The sequence below is a fragment of the Myxocyprinus asiaticus genome, chromosome 20 (genome assembly GCF_019703515.2).
Source record: "Myxocyprinus asiaticus isolate MX2 ecotype Aquarium Trade chromosome 20, UBuf_Myxa_2, whole genome shotgun sequence".
Taxonomy (NCBI): Eukaryota; Metazoa; Chordata; class Actinopteri; order Cypriniformes; family Catostomidae; genus Myxocyprinus; species Myxocyprinus asiaticus.
Window position 1 is genome coordinate 12,960,469 of NC_059363.1, and position 23,710 is coordinate 12,984,178.

Consider the following 23,710-nt stretch of genomic DNA (forward strand, 5'->3'; position numbering starts at 1 on the left):
AACAGAACTTGACTGCCCCACGTGGACAATGAAAAAAAAAAAGCAGCATCACTGGCATGAAGCAATAGTTGTCATTCGCCAATTCTAATTAATTAGAGTGGTACATAAGTGCATAGAGCATTTAAAGTAATAATAAGCAGTCTTTCACACCTAGAAGAAGAGTTAGGTTTAGGCTAAATCATGAAGAAGTGGAAAAGTACTAGAAAGTACTTTCTAACCTAGTCTTAAATGTGCATTTAAAGAATGTATTTTTAAGGATCTGCATATGTTTTCAAGAAGACTTTTTAAACTTTATTCTTGATTTAAGGCCAAGGGTTTAACACATTCAAGGCAACTGTTGGTCACACACCTGCAAATATATCCTCTTATCGACATGTTTTCACAATTGCACAAACATACATCTATGACTCCCAACTGCTCAGAGATTTTTCCAACACAAACAAGAGTGAAAAACAGTCAAAAACAAACATTTTCAAAAATGGACGAATCATTCCCACTGTTTACACATGAACAAACCACAATGTTTCAAGGGATAGTTCACCCAAAAATGACAATTCTATAAATCTCCACCTTTGACCAGCCCCAACCAGTAAGTGGTGATATGCATGAAGAACGTGAATCACCATAAAATAAAAAGAACAATGCGGAAGTGAAAGTGGAGATTTATTGTAACAAAGTAATATTGATCTTTTCTTTTTCTTTTAGATCATATCACATCTAAAGACATTGTTAAAAACCCAGTGTTAAAATAAAAAAAAAGTCATACACATCTGAGATGGCATGAGGGTGAGTAAATGATGGGAGAATTTTTTTTTTTTTTTTTTTTAGGTGAACTATCCATTTAAATTCTGTCAACTTACATCGGATCCACCTTCCCGCAGTGCAGCTGGAGTGTTTGGTCAAATGTTACATTAATAAGTGCATTTCTTTATTAAAATTAGAAAAGGCTGAAAAAAACTAGCATGATATTTGAAAATACTGTTAAAATCTAATAAACACTTATAAATTCAAGACAGTTTTACATTCAAATACAAGTTAAGCAACATAAAAAATAAAAAAAGTAGCAGTAAACATTAAGAAGCTCTCTCTTAGTGATAGCAATGTCAAGCAAAGTCAGTTTTTTGGAGGTGTTGAAGCTTTACAAATTCAACGACTCTTGTACTTCTCCAGACAGTTGTTCCATTTCATTAATGAACACAAGCTGAAAGGAACACACTACAGAAACCCTGACCTCAACACCTGCCCTTGTAGAGGGAAAGCGAGAACACCAGAGATCTCTGTGCTACAGTGAAACTCGCTCTGTGTTATAAGAGATGTCTCTATAAAGGCAGGTTTAGGTCAAGTTACAACAGATCAGACACCATCTGATCCATTTTAAATTACACTTTGCAAAGAAAGCGCCCATAGAAATAAAACAAATACTTAATAAATGTCTATAAGCTTTTAAAGGATGCACAGAATACAGCATGGACCTTTCTGTACTGGTGCTTTTGTCTGTACAAATAATACAGGACGCAAGGGTCTCATTTCAACAGGGACAAAACCTGACAGTTTAAACCTGCATTGTGTTTTTCTTGTTTGTATTGTAGTATTCATCATTTGAAAGTCATATTGAAGATAAAAGATAATGTCATTGTGTTTGCTGTTAGTGTATGTAGTTCATTTTTTAGCTAAGGTTGTAGTCAACAGTGTTTAGTGTTGCTTTAAAACTATATTCACTTGCAGAAATGCAAGACTAAAGTTTAGGATATTTTTGGGAACTTGAGCAGCTTTAAACTGAGGTTAAAACTACAGTTAGCTGTTGGTTTGATGCTGTTCCCCTTTTTGGGATTGTAGTGGACAATCAATGATGGTCGAATGTGGATGGTGTTATTAATGGTCTTCTTCTAGGTTTCAGCTTCAAAGATCCATATCGAGGCTTTAAAAAAAAAACAATAAACCATTAATTTTCACAGTTAGTCTTGAGCTCAAGCTATGGGTTGCACAAATACTCACACACACACTCACACACACAGACGTTTGCCTGCATAAATATACCTCTTTGCGTGCTGCTTTGGCACGAGAGATTTTCACACTTTGAGATCTGCGCAGACCCTTCTGCACTGACGCTTCGTCTTCTGAGAATACTCCATCTGTTTCCTCCTCATGCCCCTCCCCTTCTTGTTTATATGGCTCTGTTGGAGCAGATGCACAGAGGAAGAAATAAAAAGGAAATGCACCTTAAAAACCCCACTGCATGAATATGCAACCTGAACATCTATTAATTTAAGGATAAAATGAAGATCAGACATGTTATTGATTTGCAAAACTGACAAATCTACCACTTTAGTTTCAATATCACTTTACTGTCAAAACACATTTTAATCCCTCTTCAACCACTAGAGGGAGACATGACAATTGTTTACTGATGAGGGATCATTTGCTCAAATTCATCTGTTCATGAGGTCTTAGAAAGCCTCTTTTGACTCAGTTCATTTGGATCTTTAGTAGGTTTAATTTGGATAAATCAGTTTGTTGTCATTTTGTATGATCAGCAATGATGTCATAATCGCATAAACTCACCAGAACCAACGGAGCTAGGGTTAGCAGACTGTATGGCCCATCGGCTGGGGTTGGATAGTCCTGATTGGTCAGAGGGGATCTGCGTAAGGTCAGGAATACTGAAACTCCTCAGGCGTTCACTGATGGCACCCTGTCCCTGTGACAAGAGTCAAGTGATCAGTTGATCAACAGTGACATCAATGAGTATGATATAATGTACATTGTGTGAACCCTTGAAGAATCAAAACCTTCATTAGTGGTTAATGTTAAAGTAATGTATAAATGAACATCTGTGGCATAATGTCAATTACCAAAAAAAAAAAAAAAAAATTTGTTTAATATATATTAAAAAATGTTTTATATATATATATATATAATATAAAAATCAGCAAGGCACTAACAATGGAAGTGAATGGGGCGAGTTCGTAAACGTTTAAATACACACTGTTTCAAAATTATTGCCGCAAGATGTAAACATTGAATTTGAAATATGTAACCTTTGTAAGGACAGTGAAGGGCAAGGTGACAGAGCACAAGGAATTCTTAATGTAAACTGAGAGTTGAAAATCATTTTATGTATCAATGCATAACACAACACCTTCTCTGTTTACATAGAATCAAAGCTGTTAACTGACAATATAAGCTTTGTTAGGATATGTGCCCCTCTAGTGGAGTCTGGAATATCGTAATTACGAGTTCCAAGCACATAAATGGACCCTGTGAAGTTGTATTAATGAGTGGGAAACTCGGAATTCTAGTTTTCGAAAACGAGTTTCCGAGTTGGGACATTGGAAGGGGCATGTCGACATGAAAGATGATGAAAAGCAATGATTTTGCTAAATTATTTCAATTTCTGTAATTTATTTCAAAAATATTAATTTGTTATATATGACAGTCAACTCACCCTTCATGGTTTGTTTTAAGCAAATTAAATGTTAGATACCATGCATTAATAAATCATATATGTTGTTTATAAGTGATGCTGGTTTATTCACTAATGTTTATTCACCGGTAAAACAGAAAAAAAGCTTTTGCTGTCATTCATTGTGTAATTGTTTAAGGTTGGCTTCTTCCGTGTTTTGTTTCCCACATGAATGCGTGACATGTCATAGTAACGGATGCCAGACTTGGAGGTACGAGCTTTCTAGGTGCACTTGAAGGCAGCATTGCCTCACGTGCCAAGCTTTGAAGAAGAGTATAAACAGTGTAAGAGTGTATTAATGAGTACGTGGGTGTGTGTGATACCTTCACAGCAGCGGAGACAGCAGCAGTAGCCGCGATAGTGAGACCCTGACGACCGAAATTCACCATGGTCTCATAACTCCTCTCTTTGGCCTGGACTATATAATCATCAATCTCCTGAAAACCAAAACATGTGTAAAACAGTCAAACAAATCTAAACTTAAATTCTTCTTTAAAAGTGTAATATTTTATAAAGTTATATTTTTGATTATGCTGCGATGACACCTAGTGGCGAACATTAATCACGTGAGAGCAAAAGTTCTGTTGCTGATGCAAATGTAGAAATGTTTATTCCACAAATGTAATTGTCCAATTACAGGGGATTATCAAGATAAAGTGAGTGATATTCGGCAGGACAATGATCCCAACAGTGTATCACTTACAGTATGAATGTGCACCTAGCACCATGTAGGATAAAGCAGCTTTTCGTGCAAGACCAATATGACAATAGTCTTTATCTCATATGAGCATAATTTTCAATGTATTATTCAAAAATACTTTTCATTTCTTTGTTTAAAAGTTTAGCAAACAAATAAATACTGAGTGCACCTGTAACCAATTAAGAATCAAGACTTTTGAATAACCCTATACATCCGCCTGTTTATTTTCTAACATCATTTATGTACTCATTGATTATGTAATCCTCCTGAAATGATCTGTACTTTCACAATACATTCCAGCATGGCTATGCCTTTCCCAGGACACCTGGTGATGTAAATTGCCATGTTATCATTTTTGGGTCATTACTTTCTCCTTGGATGCCAGCATAGGGTGCAGGAACTTCCTGTAGATTAGACTGGCTCCTCTGGTGTAGGGGGTGAGCAACCAGATGACAAAGGCAACTTTAAGTTCATAGTAAAGTGGGAACCTGGAAAATATTTTAGTGCAATCAATTAGGGAAGGACATTTTCGAGTCATTTTGTAGTCGAGTACTCTTACCCACAAAAAACAAGTAATCGATAAATGAAAATGCACGTTAAAAATAACACGTATGCCACATATGTGAATCTTATATTTAGTTTTATTCATAAACGTTTCCAAAATAAGATAACAAATTATGCTATTCTTTGGGGAAAAAAATTAAATGTACAATATGCATTAATAAAAATGGAAAACAAAACAAAGTATTTAAAAATAACAGTAAAAACATATGCACTCACCTGGAGCTTACATAGAAACCAATAATGACGCCATGAGAGTAATGCACATACATAAAATCTGAGTCCACATAAAGGCTATAACATTTTTATAATTTCACATGTTATTATTCAGAAAAACATTTCAAGTGGTGAAATTTAGCTTTTTCTAAAATGTGCTCCGCCGGTGTTCAGAGATTTAACGCACAGACATACACAAAGTATTACAAGTATTGCCACAGTTTGCTTTCAAAAGCAAAGATGCCATAATATCTTCTTCTCCCATTCAACACCTCAACGACACACATCCACAGCACCCCCAAGTGGACTGTGAAATTTGGTGAGAGATTCAGAGGGAAAACATTGCTCATGACAGGCAAATGTGTAAAGGAAAATTAATTTACGATGTTCGAGTAGTGTTTTCAATATCCGAGTAGCCGGTGCAGAACGAGCACTCGATTACTCATGCACATCCCTCCAATCACTGTCAGAATGGTGGGATGACAGAAGAGAAAAAGAAAGAGTTGGAGCTATCCAGGATTGTTGATCTAATTTAGGACAACCTGAGCCAGTAAAGAGGTTGAGCTGATCTTTTTTGGAAATGTCAAGAAACAAATGTAATGCACTGGAATTTAGCTGAACTGAAATTGAACCTAACAGACTGGTTCCTCTAAGTGGCCTGAGGAAAACAAACCGAGCTCAAAATCAGCAGCAACAGATAAAAGGCCTTTATGTTCACCACAATGGCTAGACAAAGAAAAGCTACAGATACAAAAGAGATTAATGGCAATATGTTAATAAAACCACTTGATTCAAATTTACTCCATGTAATCCAATGGCAAGTATTATTTTGTCCAGACAATGTACAGTATGTGTGTATTTACCATGCCATAGAAAGGTCCGTGATGGTCTCCACCACTGTGTAAAGAGCAAACACGATCCAGTACATCATCCATCGCACCTGTCAAAACACAAACACAATGTTCATAGGAAGTATATAGGGGAAAGCAAACAGACACTTACAAAAACGTGCCTTTTTTTGTTTTTACATGGTAATATTGTGTCTTTTTTTTTTATTATGGCAATACCATGGTATTCTCTGAAGTACCTTAGAGTATCATGTAAATATCATGATTATATAAATATAGCAATCATTCTGTACTATACAGTATATCAACCGTGGTACACTATTACAGTCGAAAACCATCACTGTACCAGGGTACCGCCACAGTAAGGGGAGAGATGGATGTAGCCAGAAGATACCAGAAAGCAGGCACACACTGTAGAAGAACAGTATTAAAGGGATAGTTCACACCAAATGTTTTAATTCTCTCATGATTTACTCACCCTCCTGGCATCCCAAATGTGCATGACTTTCTTTCTTTTGCAGAACACAAATTAAGATTTTAAGAAGAACATCTCAGCTCTGTAGGTCCATACAATGGAAGTGAATAGGTGCCAAACTCCAAAATCCCCATAAAGGCATCATAAAAGTAATCCATAAGACTCCAGTGGTTAAATCCATGTGTTTAGACATGATATGATAGGTGTGGGTGAGAAACAGATCAATATTTAAACAAACCAAGCTTTGGTTACTGCCTGTCAGCTATTCTGAGTAACCCGAAAAACATTCCAGCTGTTAAACACAATCTTAAAGGGGCAGTTCATGCAAAAACTAAAAATGCTGTCATCATTTACTCACCATCATGTTGTTCCAAACTTAAGGCATGCTTTCTTCCTTTGTACAAAAAAAAAGGAGATGTTAGGCAGAATGTCAATCTCAGTCACCATTCACTTTCCTTGAATGGAAAAAAGATGCAATAAAAGTGAATGGTGACCGAGGCTAACATTCTCACCTGACATTTCCTTTTGTGTTCCACAGAAGATATTTTTTATTGGGTGAACAATCCCTTTAATATAAATACACAAATTATATTAACAGGGTTCGTACAGATGCTTCAAAGTTAAATTCAAGGACTATCAAGGACTTTTCAAGCACATTTTTATTTGTTTTAAAAGGACTACGCTCGAGATGTCATTAAAACAAATTATTTATTTGTAAATTTTAAATAAAAATATTTCATTCAGTTAATTTATTTTTATAAACACCACTTATTACAAGTACAACATATCTCAATATGCGTCTTTAACTACACATTCTCACAGTAACAATTCTTGGTTCATTCATGAAGAAATTGATGTGCAATTGTAGCGCACTTCGCTTTCCAACAAAAGTGAATAACTGAGTTTGTAAACAGTAGTCCATATAACTCGTATGCTATGTTCCATGTTTTCTAAAGTCACACAACAGATTTGTGTGAGGAATTGACTCAAATTGTAAATGTGTCATTCTCAAAAATATTGACTTTCCAACTTACAAAATATTGATATTTTCCGTTCAGTTCAGATTTTGCCCATAAACGCCGAGGGTAAACATTTTATAACATGTTGACATTAATTTTATTCATAAAGGACAACTTGTCTGTTGTTCTTTCTTTTATTATTTAATTTTGTTTCACGAACTAAGCAAGTTAACACTAAGTTAACACTAATGAGGGTTAAATGGGTTACAACACCACATTTTGAGGGTTCAGTGGGGTACAACACAAAATATTTAGTTAAAATGTAAATTGATAACTTTTTAACATGCTGGGGAAAATCACTATATGCATATTTAAGCAGCCTCTGAACTTTGTCCTTAAAAAATATTTTCCACAACTTTTTGTATTTAAAAAAAGGTTTTATCATTGATAACACCAATGCCATGAAATCAAGGGACAAACAGTCTTTTTTAATTATTTAAATTATTAATAATAATTTAGTTTTGCTTTTTTGCACACTTGTTCGGCCTTGCACTAATGCTTTTATTAAAAATAAGTACAAAATAAATACATAAATAAATGTACATGTCATAGAAGTGGTGTACCAGATGAAGGGGACAAGGATTTATTTTATTTTATTTTTTTCAGGCAATTGACCATTTCAAATATATTTGCTAAAAAAAAAAATGCAAAACAGAGTCAAACCATTTCATATCATTAAAGGTTAAGCTATAGAATGATACCTTTATAAATATATATATATATATTTTTTTTTTAAATAAATAAAAATAAATAAAAAAATCGCTACTTGAAAGCTTTTTATGACTAAAAAAATTCAAGGGACATGTTTGTCAACATATTTTGATATTGACCCAAATGTTGTCAGAAATAACCTATTTTGTGGGACACAAAGCTGTCTTTACACAAGGGGGCGCTAGACAGCTCACAAAACTGAATCCTGTTTTGATCTGCATTCAAATCTCAGAACATTTTACATCTCATATAATTTTTTCATTCCGGAGAGTAATTTTTAATTAAAACTGACAGATGCAAGGATTCGTACTTGTTAAATCCACCACAGCAGTATCTTTAAAATATATTTTTTAAATCCTCCAGTAACAATTGATTGTGATTGGCCCATTCTGAACAGTGCAGCCAAAAGTAACAGGTGACACGTGACAGTGCCGTCTTTGCGCTGCCTGCTTCTGCAGCGGTCTAGTGGTCTGTAGTCGTGTTTTTCCAAAATTAAATAAACACATTTCATTTATTAAATGATTTAAGCAATTTATTCTACGATTTTCTATAATTCAAGAACTTTTAAAGCACCTCTTGGTAAAAATGGCTATTTTCAAGGGTTTTCCAGGACTTAAATTTGGAAAAGCCAAATTCAAGTACTTCAAGCACCTTGTACAAACCCTGTATTAACATCTGAAGTAGGGCTGTGCAGTATGACAAAAACAAACAACAAAAAAAAAAACACAATTGCAATTTTTTGATAGATATTGAGATTGCAATAATAATAAAAAAAAAAAAAAAAAAAAGAATATATATATATATATATATATATATTAGTGTTTAAAACGCATTTCAGGAAAAAAAATGTCTTTGCATAAATGATGGATGATAGCTTTGGTTATTTCTTTGGGCCTTTTTATTTTTCTTTATTCACCGTCACGATTTCTGTTCTCTAAATTTTTTGTGCACTGCATTCTAATGGGCAAGATCTCATCAATGTGCAAACTATTTGCACCAATCAGAGTGGCGAATAAAACATCACAAAATTTGGAGTAAAGTTTTTTTTTTTTTTTTAAATACAATTACAGCTTGCTGTGATTTAGAAAGCACACAAGGTCATATAGCAATTTTGTTACAATTGTGATTAATTGTGCATCCCCTAATCTGAACAATTAGTAGAACATACAGTAGATGAATGATTATTTACAAAACCAATTCCAATAAAGTTGGGATAGTATGGAAAATGCTATTTTATATATATATATATATATATATATATATATATATATATAAAACATCAAATAATGTGTTATTGCAGTGCTTTCAGTATAGCACAAGGTGAATAGAATTTACAAATAACTCCTTTTTGTTTTATTGGCATTTTCCATACAGTTCTAACTTTTGGGCTTGTACAGTTGTGTGTGCACATGGAGTGGGCAAAGAAAAGTTTACTTACATATTCTTTGACATTCTTGGATTTGACAGCTTTAAAGGAATTGTATGCAGGATACAGTGTTCCAAACACAAGACTGTCAGAAAACACACACATTTTAATACATCACTTGCCTGTTATAGGCAGACACATAACTATGAGTAGGCCAGTTGGCACAGACACAATATTTGCATAATTTTGTATACTTTGTATGTTGAAGGCCCACTGAAATGGCGAATCCAGCATTTCCCCCTGGTTATAGGCCTACTCCAGCCAAATATTTAAAAATGGAACAAAATTTGAAAGTTGATAATTCAAAATGAAATTGTGCCAGTGAGATTTAAAGCTGTTTTTTCACAGAGGTGCTGAATACCTCACCTTAGTGCATATACACAGGAATACCCCCAGCCTTCACTGTAACTGCTCTCTCTTTTCCTTAACCATGTATTTTCGAGTAGCTATGGGAACGACAGCACTGCCTGATACCGTCTAAAGTTATGTGCAATCATGGGTGTATGTGGATGGATGTTGGATGGATTCCATTTATTGCGTAACCGTTTCTCCACTCTAGAACATCTCTACCATACAAAGCAAAATAAGTGCTTAAGTAAAGAGCACAGGTCATCTTTCAACTTTTAAACAATAAAACTGTCATTGTAATTGAAAAACTTCAGCATCACTGGCTGCTCAGTACAGTCTGAGCAAAGTCATCGTTTCTAAACAGAGCCTTGCTATTACTACTAGCCAGAAGAAAGTGTTTAAATGTCGACTGCTGTGAGAACACATTAGAGTCACAATGGTTTAGTCATGCATTTCCTATTACGTTGTTCGCAGGGCGAACATGTGTGAGAGAAAAAAAGAAGAGACAGCGAGAGATGTTAGTACACATCTCTAAATCGAGGCCTTGTTTGCCAGCAGCAAATTATTCATTAAGTTAACCTGCAGTAAGAACAAAAGGGAGAAAAAGCATTTCAAAAGATCTTTAGACTTTGTAACATGTCATAGCCTACAATACACAGATGTATTTCTATTCAACCAGTGACCCTTATCTCTTACTGTGTCACAGTACACTAAAGATAACCAAGCACCTTGAGAGCTGAGGCACAAAATGTGCTTTACCGTGCTGACATTTTCCGCAAAGAGACAGACACACCTAACATTAGAGTGCTGCAGGAAAACAGCAGTTCCTCTTTGGCAGACAGGGGACTCCAGACAAATACATGATGCATTTCCTGAGGCACCCCATTACATTAATACAAAATAATTTAGGGTGTTTCTGAATAATTTGTCGTTATTGTGAAGTTTGATGATTTCTGAATGTATAATTGTGATGCAGCAGTGCTTTGGTGAGGGGCCGTTCACAGTGAACTATTAATTGAGCTAAAAAATAAATAAAAATAAAATGATGTACACAAAACCCGGGTGTCTCGAGATGTTCTGTTATGAAGTTGACGTTCTTTTAAGTGACATGATGTCTAAAAACGCGGCACAACGGCCAAAGACGTCCGTTTAGCGTATGTTTACATTGAAAAACAATGGAACTCAAACAGACGGACTCAAAATACGACTTTGATGTGAACGACCCCTTACAAAACTCGACTTTGACGTGAACGGCCCCTTACAGCGTTATTATGGTATGGACAAAACCTTTTTATATGTTTTTAAGAATCGTGAGTTGCTTTCCATTCTTAGTAGACAGCACACAATCTATAATATATATATATATAAAACAAATCATCAGTTAAAAGACTATAATGTACTGTGAAGGTGCAGATACGAACTAAATGCACAGTCAGCAGTTTTACTTACGTATAAAAGTTCGGAAACCAAGCAAATCGTGTTTATTAAATACTTACACAATAACCCTAGATATAATCCACGACACCATCTTCAAACCTGTTGCACTTAAAAGTTCGCTGCAGATCCTGTTCAGACTGATAAACTACATATATAAATTATAGCTAATAAATAACAACTTCTAGCAGTTCACTTCTCCAACTGGTAAAACTCATTAACCGAGTTCTTGTTTTTAACACCTGCTTCCTGATGTCCACAAGTCTCCAAGATAACATCGTTGTGTGACAGATTATCACTCTTTTAAGTTGTTATCTTTACTCTACATGGTGTCCCGTTGTTTTAAAAATGAATCTATTGTTTTCCTCTTCTCGCGTCCTTTTCGGAATAGGGACGAAGTCGCTTTTAATTGACGGCTCATCTGGCCACTGATTGGACAGAGCTGCTGGTTTGTCCCGCCTTTCGCGTTCACTGATTGGACCACTGATACAACGCCAAACAGGGTCACAGGGCGGAGCAGTTTCCCGCTGCACACTGTCACTGTTTGAAGAGGATAAAAATGATTGAATTTGAGACAGGTAATTTAGAAAGGTTTCCACTTGTGTGTGTCAAGAGGTTCTGAATGCAATTCTGTAGATATTTTTACACCTATAGGATGCATTCAGGTCAACTGGGACAATTTTATAATTGAAACGACTCCAAGTTAAGACCCTTAAAAGGATAGTTCACCTAAAAATAAATTTTCTGTAAACATTTACACACTCTCATGTTGTTCCAAACCTGTATGACTTTCTTTCTTCTGTGGAACATAGAAGGAGATTATTATAAGGCAGAATGTTAGCCACAGTCACCATTCACTTTCATCTCCTTTTGTGTTCCACTAAAGAAAGTCAAGAAAACATGAGGGTAAGCAATATGTGCCCTTCAAGTGGAGTCAGAAATATCATAATTAGGAGTTCCAAGCACATGAATGATCAAGCAAAGTCGTACTAATGAGTGGGAATCTCGCAATTCTAGATGATACCTGAGTTGCCGAGATGTGATTTTGGAAAAGTGTGTGTAGACAGGGACAATGATGGAAACCAATGATTTTGCAAATATTTCAACTTTTATGCTTTATTTCAGTAATATTCATTTGTTATATATGACAGTCAACTATGATTCACCCTTTGCGGTTTGTTTAAAGCAAATTAATTAATAATTTGTTAGACACCATGTATTAATAAATCATAAATGTTTTGTATAAATGATTCACTAATGTTTATTCACTGGCACAACAGAAACTTTTGCCGTCATTTATTATGTATTTGTTTAAGTTTGGCTTCTTCTGTATTTTGTTTCCCACTTGAATGTGTGATATGTCATAGTAACGAATGCCCGAATCGGTGCTACAGGCTTTCCAGGTCCATTTGAAGGCAGCAATAGACCCTTTTCACAGACTGTGACAACGTGTTTTTATATTTGCAATTTTTAAACGATTTAGTGTAAATTTATAACATTATACTTTGTATTAAATTTCTCTGTAATTAGTTTTAAAAAACGAGTTACCACAGATGCAATGAGGTTCTAATCCAGCAGCTGAGAGAGTAACAGTAAATTTGCCATCTTCTCTCTTCCGATTGTCGTAATCTATAGCTCTCTATTTATTAAAATCATTTGGAAAGTTGTGGAAATGTAATAGTGCCATTTTACTTTTGATATTGGAGCAAATGGGTTAGTACAAATTATATTTGTCTTGGTCTCCCATTCACCACTATTGAAGTTTACCCTGCAATGGTTTACTTCCGTGTTCCAAAACCAGGATGTGTGAAAATGTTCCATTATGACTGAATTTTCATTTTTAGGTGAACCTTTAACTCCATAAAATGTCCTTGACTAGTCATTGGTCCTGAAGGAAATCACACACTGACAAACTTAGGTTTGAATGTGTGCAATGATGTCTGTTAATTATATAATTCGATGGTAACTGTAAAAGCAGTATCCTCCTCCACATGAATGAAAGTTTACGGTTTACTCCATGTTAACAGAATTTCTGTTGTAGGTTGGCTCTATTTGCATTCACGTGTATTTGTACAATGTGCACTAAGTTGTTAAAATGCACATAGAGTGGAGTGGCTAAATAGTTTATGGTGACTGAAAAATAAGGACAAAAATTAAATTGATTGGTGCAAAGAAAGTTTAAAATTAAGGTTAAAATTTGTCACAATTTGGACAAGAATCTCAGTTTGTCTGGAGAAGACCCTTTACTATACCGATAAGCCACAACATTAAAACCACCTGCCTGATATTGTGTGGGTCCCCCTTGTTCCGCCAAAACAGTGCCAACCCGCATCTCAGAATTGCATTCTGAGATGCTGTTCTTCTCACCACAATTGTACAGAGTGGTTATCTGAGTTACCGTAGACTTTGTCAGTTCGAACCAGTCTGGCCATTCTCTGCTGACCTCTCTTATCAACAAGGCACTTTATTTTATTTTTGTAGTGTACTATCCTATTTTGTCATGCACAGATTTTGTTTTGGTACAGGTTACCACCACTGTACATATACTGAAAAAAAGACTTACAAGACATAATAATAATAATAATAATAATAATAATAATAATAATAATAATAATAATAATAATTTGTTTAATGGTGATGACGGAAAAAAAAAAAAACTACATTATTTAAAATGCTAAATCCCAGCAAGAATTAAAAAACAAACAAAAAAAACAATCCCCCTCTTTCGTGAAGGCTCCAGGATTGGTTCAAGGTTGGATGCGCGTGCCCTTGTCGCTGGCGCGTGCCCCGTCTTTCGGCAGAATCCTTGCGCGCGATAACGCGTCAAAATCAACCAAAGGATCTCTAACATTTCCAATAAATTATTTGTCTGATAGCTGACAAATTGCACTGGAGCTTGATCCTTTCTGGGACCGAGAAAGGGATTCATATATTGGGGGAGTCGGGGCGTTTTTGAGGTGAGAGTGAAAACAAGTGATGCGCCTTATGTTTGTCTTGTGCATTTTACTGGTGATTCCAGGTTTCTGGGGCACTCGTGCAAGGGCTGCAGTTCCGCCAGAGGAGCTGTCTGGGGTTCTGAAAGGATCGGGTGTCTGTGCGAGACTGTGCAGTTTTGGTTAAACGTAAACTCGCCTTTTGCTTCCTTTTCTAAGGGACTGAAACTAGATAAGACTGTGAATCAACCATAACATAACATAAAGCAATCGCGTGCATGACAAGGTGGCGCAAGGTGGAACTGTGTTTGCATTTAATTGTCTGTCCCACCAATCCAACATAAACCGAGAACCAGGTCTGTCTATGACAAAGTGTGCCTATGTTTTACTGTCATAAGATTTACATGGTTTACTTAGCAATCTGTTCATAAGGTATTTCTTACTCATTTTAACCTTGGGAGGGAAATGCAACAGCTAAAACGATTTTCAGAAAGCCAAATTTGATTCGCTATTCAAATGATACCCATGCATTTTGGCATTCACATAGACTTGCTTGGTCAAGCATGGTTGGATTTACAGATGACATCAGGTAAAAAAAAAAAAAAAAAAAAAAATGCCAGTAGAAATGAACTTCTACAGTTTTGCAAATGGATGTATTTATTTGTGTCCAGTAATGTATCATACATGTTTGGTTATTGCAAATAGGTGTATTGTCCTTTGTTTGAGTGACCTGTTTCTCCCTATCAGGTTTATAGATCTACTGGAGTAGCTGTTTTCTTTGAAGTTTTGAACCATGGCAAAGAACAACAGCCTCCATCCAAACAGCAATGGAGAGACTGACGACTCCCCGAACATGCTGGTTTACAGAAAGGTAGGACTATATGGTCACCTGACATTTTTCTAAAGAGTTTCTTTAGTTTGAGACATACAAGTTTAGTTGTGATGATTGGTTTCTGTTATGGTTACATGGTTGCTGTTGTCTTGATAGAATTAATAACTTGATGAATTTTCTGAGTGCAGTTTTGGGTAAATGAATGTCTGAAGTTGTATGGTAGACTGGGACTTGTTGGCACAATGGAGCCTGCTTCTAAATAGCATTCCAGCAAAATTAAAACAGTTAAAGAGTTATCCCAACAGTTACTAAATGTGATCATATTAGAATATTAGTTTGGCAGATAAAGTTCACATAAATTATCCTTATTTATGTCAATTTTGAAGATAATAGGTCTATTTGAAATAAATAAATAAATAAAACTGCAAGAGAAAACAAACATTTGATAACTTTTGACATTGTGAAAACTAGCCACGGTCTTGGGGGTTTCAATGTCAGGCATTACCATGTGGAGCAATAGAGGTCAGAAAAATATTGGCCATTGAATTTTTTTTTTTTTTTACTCTCTCATACTCACTCTCAATCCCCCACTCTTTTCCTCTTTTACTTATGATTACTAATTTGCTCATCACTGCTTGAGTCAAAGACATTTGTGTTGCTGATTGAGAACTAAAGTCTATTGTGATGGCTGAGAGCCACTAACATTACCATTCGCCCTATGGTGACTCAGAGAGGAAAACATGAATTTTTCAAGAAGCCATTATCACGTTATTCAAAGATGTGTGTGGCAAATTACAGTTTTAATCATGGTCAGTCTTTGTGTCATTAATTATGGCCTGCTTAAATGAGGTCTGATGATGAATGAGAAATCAGAGAGACTCCCTTGTGATGGATTCATCATTTCGTTTCATTTATGCCCAGCATACATATTGATGATTTAAAATGACTTTTAAAGTTGGAGTGAATTGCCATTTGCCACCAGTTTTACTTTCGCAATGTGTAACAGGATAGTCACCGAGAAAAACATTGGGCGAGACTTTTTATTGGTATTGGTTGGATCGTGAAAAGTGAGTGTCACGTATCAGAATTCAGCAAGACCTAAATGCCTAAATAGGCCATTGGTTAACATTATCCAGTAGTCCACACCTCTTAAGTGATGTCAGAGGAAAAGGATAGTCATTTCAAGGGATACGGTTACGAAGAGAACATTTTTTTCTTCTTCTTTGGAATAGAATGCACTGACAAATTGTTCACACTTAAACCAGGAACATGCATAAAGAAAGTATATAGGTTTATTATTATTATTATTTAATTGTGTTTTTGCCTTTTTTAGTTAGAAAATGTGAGAACTAACAGGAAAGTGGAGGGAGAGAGAAGGGGAACAGAATAGAATCATGACCCAGACCAGATTTGAAACTTCCAACAGATCTTTATATGTTGCAAGCAACACACTACCTGTGCCACCACTCTGACATAAATAACTTTTAATGTTGACTTTAATGGAGAACTCACAAACCAAATTTTGAATGGGAACTTAGGAGTTGTGACCCAATCTCCAGTGCTATTACAGCAAGTATTTCCTGTGTCCTGCACACGCTTGCCACCTTTTTTCTCCTGAGTATGTTCAATTTCAATCTGTTCTCTCTGGTGCATCTGAAATATGTTGTCATAACATGCCAGTTAAATATAGTTTAGAGACAGTGAATTACTCTTCAATCAGAGGCTCCTTCAGGACTCTATTTTTTCCTTCCTTCTTTCAATTCATTTCCTTCACCCTTCAGTTGATTTTTTACATTTCCTCCATGCTAGTTCAGTCCTATTAGGAGTGCTGTGCCATGGTGATGCAGGCAGGAGAAGCTCTCTGTGAATGCAGTCAGAGATACTGTGACTCTTTCCTCCACATTATAAGACATGCAATTCAGATCTAATAGCTATTGGCCAGTCCCTTATCACAGGCCTTTCTAACAGATCTGAAAGTGCTGAATGATTTATGGAGGCTCTTGGGCAGAACGGACCAGTACCGTTCCTTTCAAATGCCATTTATTTTGAAGCTGGATCATGGAACGCAATGAGATGTTTTCACTGTATACATACTACATAAAACTACTTTATACTCAGTATACTGTATACTTTTTTTTTTCAAGAAGGATGAGAGAATAGAGATAATTTGTTGTATTGCATTGTTCAAAGGCCTGTTGCTAATTGTAAATGTGATGCCTGTATTTACTCCATTTAATGTTTGTTTTATCCACCTAGGTTCTCTTTCTCAAAGATGCCCAGTATAAGATGGGCTTCTTATGGTAACATCTACTGTTAATTCATTGGATTTATTCAGTCAAGGTCAAAAATGTGATTTGATCTGACTGAATCAACATGGTTGACCATGTTGCAGAAGATACTTGTTAATTGTTAGATCAGGTAGAAATAGATCCTTAAGGTAACAACTGCAGGTTTCCATAAACAATTGAGCACTTACATTAATACCTTAGCATATAAAACTATAATGAAAACAGCACTTATAAGAATTGATCCAAAGCACATCAAATAAAGCAGAGAGTTTACATTAATGTACATGTGTTCTGTTAACTCTGGAGTGTGGTGCATACATTTGTCCTTGTTTAGTATGAACAGATGGAATTTTTAGGCTTGGTTGCCCACCCATGAGTATGTATTTCTTTGGTGAAGAAAAAGGGAGATATAATGAGGAATTTATAGTAAATTGGCTTGGAAATGTTAAATAATAAAGTGCACTGTGTGACCAATAATGGTCACCAGTAATCAAGCACAGGATGCAGTGAAAATAGTTGCAGGAAAGCTGTGTGAGTGTAATTCTCAGTTTTCTACTTGAATAATTCCTCAGCTGATGATACATTCTCATTACAGTTATCTATACATAGAAAGATGCCAAGAAATATATTGGTTTCCAGAGTTTCATTGGCCGATTTGGCACATTTTCAATCCTCATCACATTAATTGTTTGCAGGTTTGCAGTTTTTGAGTCATCATCTGAGAAGAGTGGTGCACAATATGACCTGTCAACAACAAAAATATTAAAAAAGTCATAGGAGATAAACTTGAGCCTTGTGGGACTTCTTTTTAAACCTCCAAAACAGAAAGGGGAAAGATTGTGTTGTTAATTTCTATTGTTTCCAATTTTTATGTTATTTGATGAACAGTGAATTAGTACTGAATGCTGGGGGAAAAATATTGACACACTAATTTATTCAGCAACTCTTCTTATTTTCATTTAAAGTTTTTGCTGTCGTACATCTTCATATCATCTTCCCGCTCAGCATCTAACATAACAGTGTAATGAAATAAAGATCCTACTAGGTAGATGATGACAGTTTTACCTCCCTAGGTGTTTCGTAGTGAAGACCTGTACTTTCTTTAGTAGTGCTGCTGTTATTCCTGTGAGGATGAGAAAAATGGAGATACAGTAGACTGAGAAATAGACAGATACATAGACACACACACACACACACACACGCACACGCACACACACACAGAGAGAGAGAGAGAGAGAGAGAGAGAGAGAGAGATAGAGAATACTAAATGAGTAAGTGTACCTGGTGTCTGTTACATAACATTCAGAGGTGATGGAAAAAGATGAGTCACATGTATCTGCAAAATAAAGCATTTGGCTTGATAGCTATGCAGTTTTACATGGAAATTTTCCTCACCCCTAAAGTCTGTACTCCACATTTAAACTGTAAAACAATTAATTTTGAAAGTTGATAATTTTCTGTATGTCGAGTTGTTCATTGATCATCAGCTAACTGTGCAGATTTAGAAAAAAATCACAAATGCAAATCACATGTACTTACTAGGGTTGCCACGATACCATAATCATATCTTACGATACTATACCAGCTAAAGTATCACGATACCAAGTATTATCACGATACCACATGACAGTGTGTTAATTCTTAACACAGTTTGTCATAGCAAAGGTGGTTCTTAGAAATGCACTTGTTGCTCCGGAAGTGGTGAAAATAACTGATGGATGAACAGGGAGAAGGCTCAAATGGACTAACTTGTTACCTAATACATTCTTAGTTTGATGTAAAAAAAAAAAAAAAAAAAAAAAAAAAAAATATATATATATATATATATATATATATATATATATATATATATATATATATATATATATATAATCTTCGCAGCATCAAAACAGCCAGTTACATTTCTGTGATTATTTGAATGTTGGTAACATAAAAATAAAGATATTGTAATGTTGAAAAGACTGTTTTGAACAGCTGTTTTATTATTATACTCGCTTCAGCCCCGGTCTCCAGGTAAACAGCAGCGTGAATGTAGATTACACACACACAGGTTTGACCGCATGCCTCAGGGATGTGATCTAATCGTAAGTGTGAACTTTGCGAAGTTACTACCACCATGCATTTGTAATTGGAAAAAAGTGCAGCGTTCGATTTTTCAGAGAAATGGTAAATCTGTAAATGTTAAGATAAAGCATTTAGGTTCAATGAAGTGCCACTAACCCGTGTGTATTATGTAGAGGCAGTGGGATGTGTCCAAAGGTGTTTAATAAGCTTGCTGGTGTTTCCCCCTTTGGCTTGAAATCTCAGTAGACATTCATAGCAGATGGGTTTTCATCAGCCAAAACCCCAAATAATTCCAAATCTCACTATGTGAATTGTGTTGTGTAAAAAGCTTCTCACTCTCCGAAGTTTTACTTAAATCCATATTATCCATTAGGAGACTGCCAAATTAACACTGGCACAGATGTGTGTGTTTGATGCATGGGAAAACCACTCATTGAAAAATAAACAATACCATATAAGGGACAAATTCTAAACAGCATTTTGCACTCTTAAAGGGCACTGTGTGAAGAGGACGCCACTCAAAAAGACTACATTTTTAATGTTATTGCAGACATAGGTCTGATTTAAATGAAGGTTTTTAGCGAAAATAATATTTACTACCGCACATACAACATAACTTACGGTACTACCGTATTAACAGTACTACCATTTAAAAAACCACTGTGGCACCGGCAGTATTTTGAAGCTTTAGTTTTGCGATGTACTGTACATTGAAGTACTGACTGGAGCCATATCTGGGGAAGAAAATATCATAGAGACTTGGGGATGGTCTCTTTTGACTTGGGCAAGTACGCAACCAATTAGCAACATCCTAGTTACCAATCAGATCACCCTAGCAACCCTTAAGCATTGTGCAAACAACCACTCAAAACACTCTGGCAACCAGACACAACACTTATCCACAGTTTTCCTGACCAACCATTGGGCGGCGCCATAATGATTCTGATTGCCACTGGGCTGTTTTCAGGTTTCGGTCTCCATAAGAAGCAATGTAAAAACTATTCCCTAAATGAGCGATCCAGACAGTGAACATCAACCATTTAAAGATTGGTTAGTGTAAACATGAGTTCAGACTCAACTTGTGTAGTTGTTGGCTGTCATAACACAAAGTAGTAAATGATATCACATAACTAACCTCGGGCCATCGCTTCATGTCATCTACTCTTTAAACTTTAACTGGTGAGGCACTGTCAAAACACTGTCATCGCAACTCACTGCAGCACTCTGGAGCCACATGTTTTTAAATTTTTTTTAATTTGACAATTTTTACAAATTTATTACACTAAACATCACATTATCCTCTAAAAACGTGCAGATGTGAGTGAAAACAGTGAAGACTGGAAAGGTGGAAATTATTGTAGCGAGTTTTGCACTGGCAAGCACCTTTCAAATTGTCTTCAGAAAATGTAAAATTCTAGAAAAACAGATAGTGTGTTAAAAACAGTGTGTTGCTTTTTTTTTTTTTTTTTTTTTTTGCAGCACCAGAGAGCATACTGTATTGAAGAGCTTAGTCTGTTTGGAGTGATTTCTTCAATCTTCAGGGAATATCTGAGTGTATAATGACTCTCTGGGGCTTTAGCAGTTCATTATGAGTAAATGAGGGACATGTTTTGACACTTTTCATGGAAGAAAAAAAAAAACTGTTTACAAGTGCATTTGTTACCTTAAGGAGACATTTCTTCCTAACCTAATCCATAAAAATGGTGGTAACACTTTACAATAAGGTTAAATAATTAAATAATTTATTTGACTCAAATGAAACCAGGTAAAGAGACAACATTTTTTTATAGTGAGGTATGATCTGCATACTGTAGACACATGCACAGACATGTATACACTAATACATACAAAAATATTGGGATTGGCACATACAAGCTCATAAATGTAAACATACCCTCACACATGCATGCATTTTCACGCCTATTGAGGTATTCCTAAGGCAAAACTACTGATGTTTATAGCCTGAGGGCTGCATAAATCCCAAGCATTAGACAAAGCTCAGAGAATGCAGTTCTCTTTTGGAGGAGGTTTAGACTTTTTCTTTCTCACACCATGAGCTATCACACTGTGCCAAAAATGCTCAGTCACACAAACTGCCGCTGGTGAATATCAAGTCTCTTTCAGCTGATGGATACACCAATCTGTTCCAACACAACCATCTTCGCTTCTGCCTTCTTCTAATGCATAATTCATATGCAGACCAGCATGCCTCTTTTTTATCATGTTGTACATACTATGTTGAGTGACTACAACCCACTATCTTGGCCAAACCCCACAGCTAAATTTTTTATGTGGGCTTCGCGAGAGAAACAGAGTTGACTCAATCGTGTTTTGAATGCCTCTTGTCTGTTCCCGTCCTTCTCTTCTCGGTTTGAGGAACAACAAATCCTTCATTGGTTGTCCATGACCCTGAGTGGGGTTGCCATCGGTGACAGACTATTATGACTCATCGTGTGCTATCTTAACACTCTGCTCAGTATGTCCATCTTCCGGCTGTTACATCAGTGTGGTTTTGAGAGTGGTAACATATGTGCTATTAGCGGGGGTTGTTTTAGGGAATGAGATGGAAATGAGGAAATGTCTCTCAGTTGAATTTGTAGACCAAAATGCATGCTGCGTGACTGACACTTGCATTAAGATATGCATTAAGTCATCTTCCCTTATTATCACGCTTAACGTCATATGTCCATTTGACTGCTCTGGGTCTTTTTTGATGCTGTACGTACTTGACGTGTGTGCGCATGTTTGACATAATCATGTGTAGGCCTGCCTCCCTTCCCAGATCCATACGTAGATATACACTGTGGGGGCATGAATATAGGTACATTAGATTCTTCCTAATACAAAAATAGTTATATTTTATTGTTTTACAACATGAGAGCCTTACGATACACCTTTCTAGTGTGAGAGTTTTTAGTCAGAGTAGATGTCGTATTTAATTTGAATTGAATGAAAACTAAGCTGTGAGAAACTGAAGTACAGTTTTTTTATGTCATGCGGGGACGGGGTGTCACTTGAGAATATGTCTTTCTTCAAATTTGGACAAAATTGACAAAACTTTTTTATAAATTAGTGGTGACCTAGAACCTTACATGACAGGACAACATTGAATGGACCAACGTGATCTTATTAGTATTCGTAGATATTTGTACATAGAGTACGGTTCAAGCTCACACACGTTTAAGGTTTGGATAGACAATTATCTTCACAATACCAATGTATGGGCAGCTAAAATGTAAACCCTTTTATGTATGTATAAATTTAGAGATGTACATAAAGTTAACACATTCTTTGAGGCTTATCTTACATTCATGGAATTTATTGATTTGTTTTATTGTTTCAATAATGAGATTATTTAAATATGTTTAACACCATATCATGCAACCCTTCCAGAGTTTCTGGCAATTGTATATCCAATATTGTATACTGTATATTGTCAATTGTAAAAATTGTACTTCTCTAAAGGTTTACATATGTAAAAGGTTTAACTATACTTACCAAAGACAACATGCATAACTTTGTAGCGCTCTTTAAACTTCGCTCAAAACACTTGACATGTAATTAGTCTTGCCGCATGCTTTGGCCATCATGTTAATGATCTTAAAAGCATATAGATCTCTTTCATCGATTGCTCGAATCTATGTTGTTGTTTGTATTGAATTGTTTTGGTTGTGTGTATTGGATGCTAATAAAGGCCATAGTTGTCTGAGAGTGTACTAGTAGCACTGTCAAGGACAGGTCCATGTCATATTGACAAGTGTCAAACAGAAGACTTCAATATCCATATATGAGCTTTTGCTTCTTAACAGAGAGTAAATCTAATGAGCATGTCAGTCAATTAAGTTGTGTGTGTTATTTTCGCCCTCAGGAGGCAAATGGACATTTTGTTATTTCACTCGATTTATGGCAGCTTGATCCGAAGTGAAAATGTTACCCTGGAAAGTTAGGGCAAAGCTTGCTTCATCTTTGGTAGATTTCCTTTAAGTTTAGATGAAAGGGCATTCGCAATGTGATTATATAACAGTTAGTTCTGCTCCTTTAATCTCATTAAACAAGTGATGTTTGTAAAGTGGTGATATTTAGTATAAATGTTATACACTCTGCTTTTTTGTGTTTGCAGATAATATAAACATACTGCTTAAGTGAAACAGGATATTCGACATGAAAATATGTATACTGGGATTTGATTTTATCCATTGGGAATTGGTTGTATTTGTGGCAAGTGGTCTCTACAAGTGTCTTGGGGACATTAGTCGAAAATTAAGTTGTTTCAAGAGCGGAGCAAATTCTTACATTTTGATAAAAATACCATTATGAAAACTTTTTTTTTCCAACAAATCTACTAAATCAAATCAAAATATCAATACAAACAGGAATGTGTTTAAGAAAATA

General features: G+C 35.6%; 2 protein-coding genes across 9 annotated transcripts in view; one reads left to right on the forward strand and one right to left on the reverse strand.

Annotated features, from left to right (window-relative positions):
- Nucleotides 1-266: 266 nt before the first annotated feature.
- Nucleotides 267-11,604, reverse strand: LOC127411281 (receptor expression-enhancing protein 3-like). Of its 5 annotated transcripts, XM_051646739.1 has the most exons (9): nt 9,432-9,488; nt 6,776-6,829; nt 6,267-6,657; nt 5,804-5,880; nt 4,531-4,651; nt 3,787-3,900; nt 2,563-2,698; nt 2,038-2,174; nt 267-1,918 (listed from the first exon to the last, which is right to left on the reverse strand). In XM_051646739.1, exons 3-9 carry the CDS (start codon nt 6,288-6,290, stop codon nt 1,844-1,846), a joined length of 684 nt encoding a protein of 227 aa, XP_051502699.1. In that variant the 5' UTR covers nt 6,291-6,657; nt 6,776-6,829; nt 9,432-9,488; the 3' UTR covers nt 267-1,843. The 5 variants fall into 5 exon arrangements, with proteins under 5 accessions (XP_051502699.1, XP_051502698.1, XP_051502701.1 ...); XM_051646738.1 differs by lacking the exons at nt 6,267-6,657; nt 6,776-6,829 and adding an exon at nt 11,264-11,604 and having other exon boundaries at nt 9,432-9,504; XM_051646741.1 differs by lacking the exons at nt 6,267-6,657; nt 6,776-6,829 and adding an exon at nt 9,614-11,081 and having other exon boundaries at nt 9,432-9,504.
- A 2,389-nt stretch (nt 11,605-13,993) lies between these two features.
- Nucleotides 13,994-23,710, forward strand: part of LOC127411035 (regulator of G-protein signaling 7) — an 88,835-nt gene continuing 79,118 nt past the window's right edge. For all 4 annotated transcript variants that reach the window (XR_007892214.1, XM_051646358.1, XM_051646357.1 and 1 more), the window contains exons 1-2: nt 13,994-14,158; nt 14,882-15,005. Coding sequence is in view for 3 of the 4 variants with exons in the window: in XM_051646358.1 (XP_051502318.1) it covers nt 14,928-15,005 (78 nt within the window). In the remaining variant the exon portion in view is untranslated. The remainder of the gene's footprint in view (nt 14,159-14,881; nt 15,006-23,710) is intronic.

Bases quoted from the DNA above. Each gene is read 5' to 3' on its own strand.
- LOC127411281 (XM_051646738.1), bottom strand. From the start codon at position 11,295: ATGGTGTCGTGGATTATATCTAGGGTTATTGT. The intron at 5,881-9,431 runs GTAAGTAAACTT...GTGTTTTGACAG, and splicing joins CCAAGAATGTCAAAGAATAT to GTGCGATGGATGATGTACTG. The intron at 2,699-3,786 runs GTATCACACACA...CTCTTGTCACAG, and splicing joins CTGTCTCCGCTGCTGTGAAG to GGACAGGGTGCCATCAGTGA.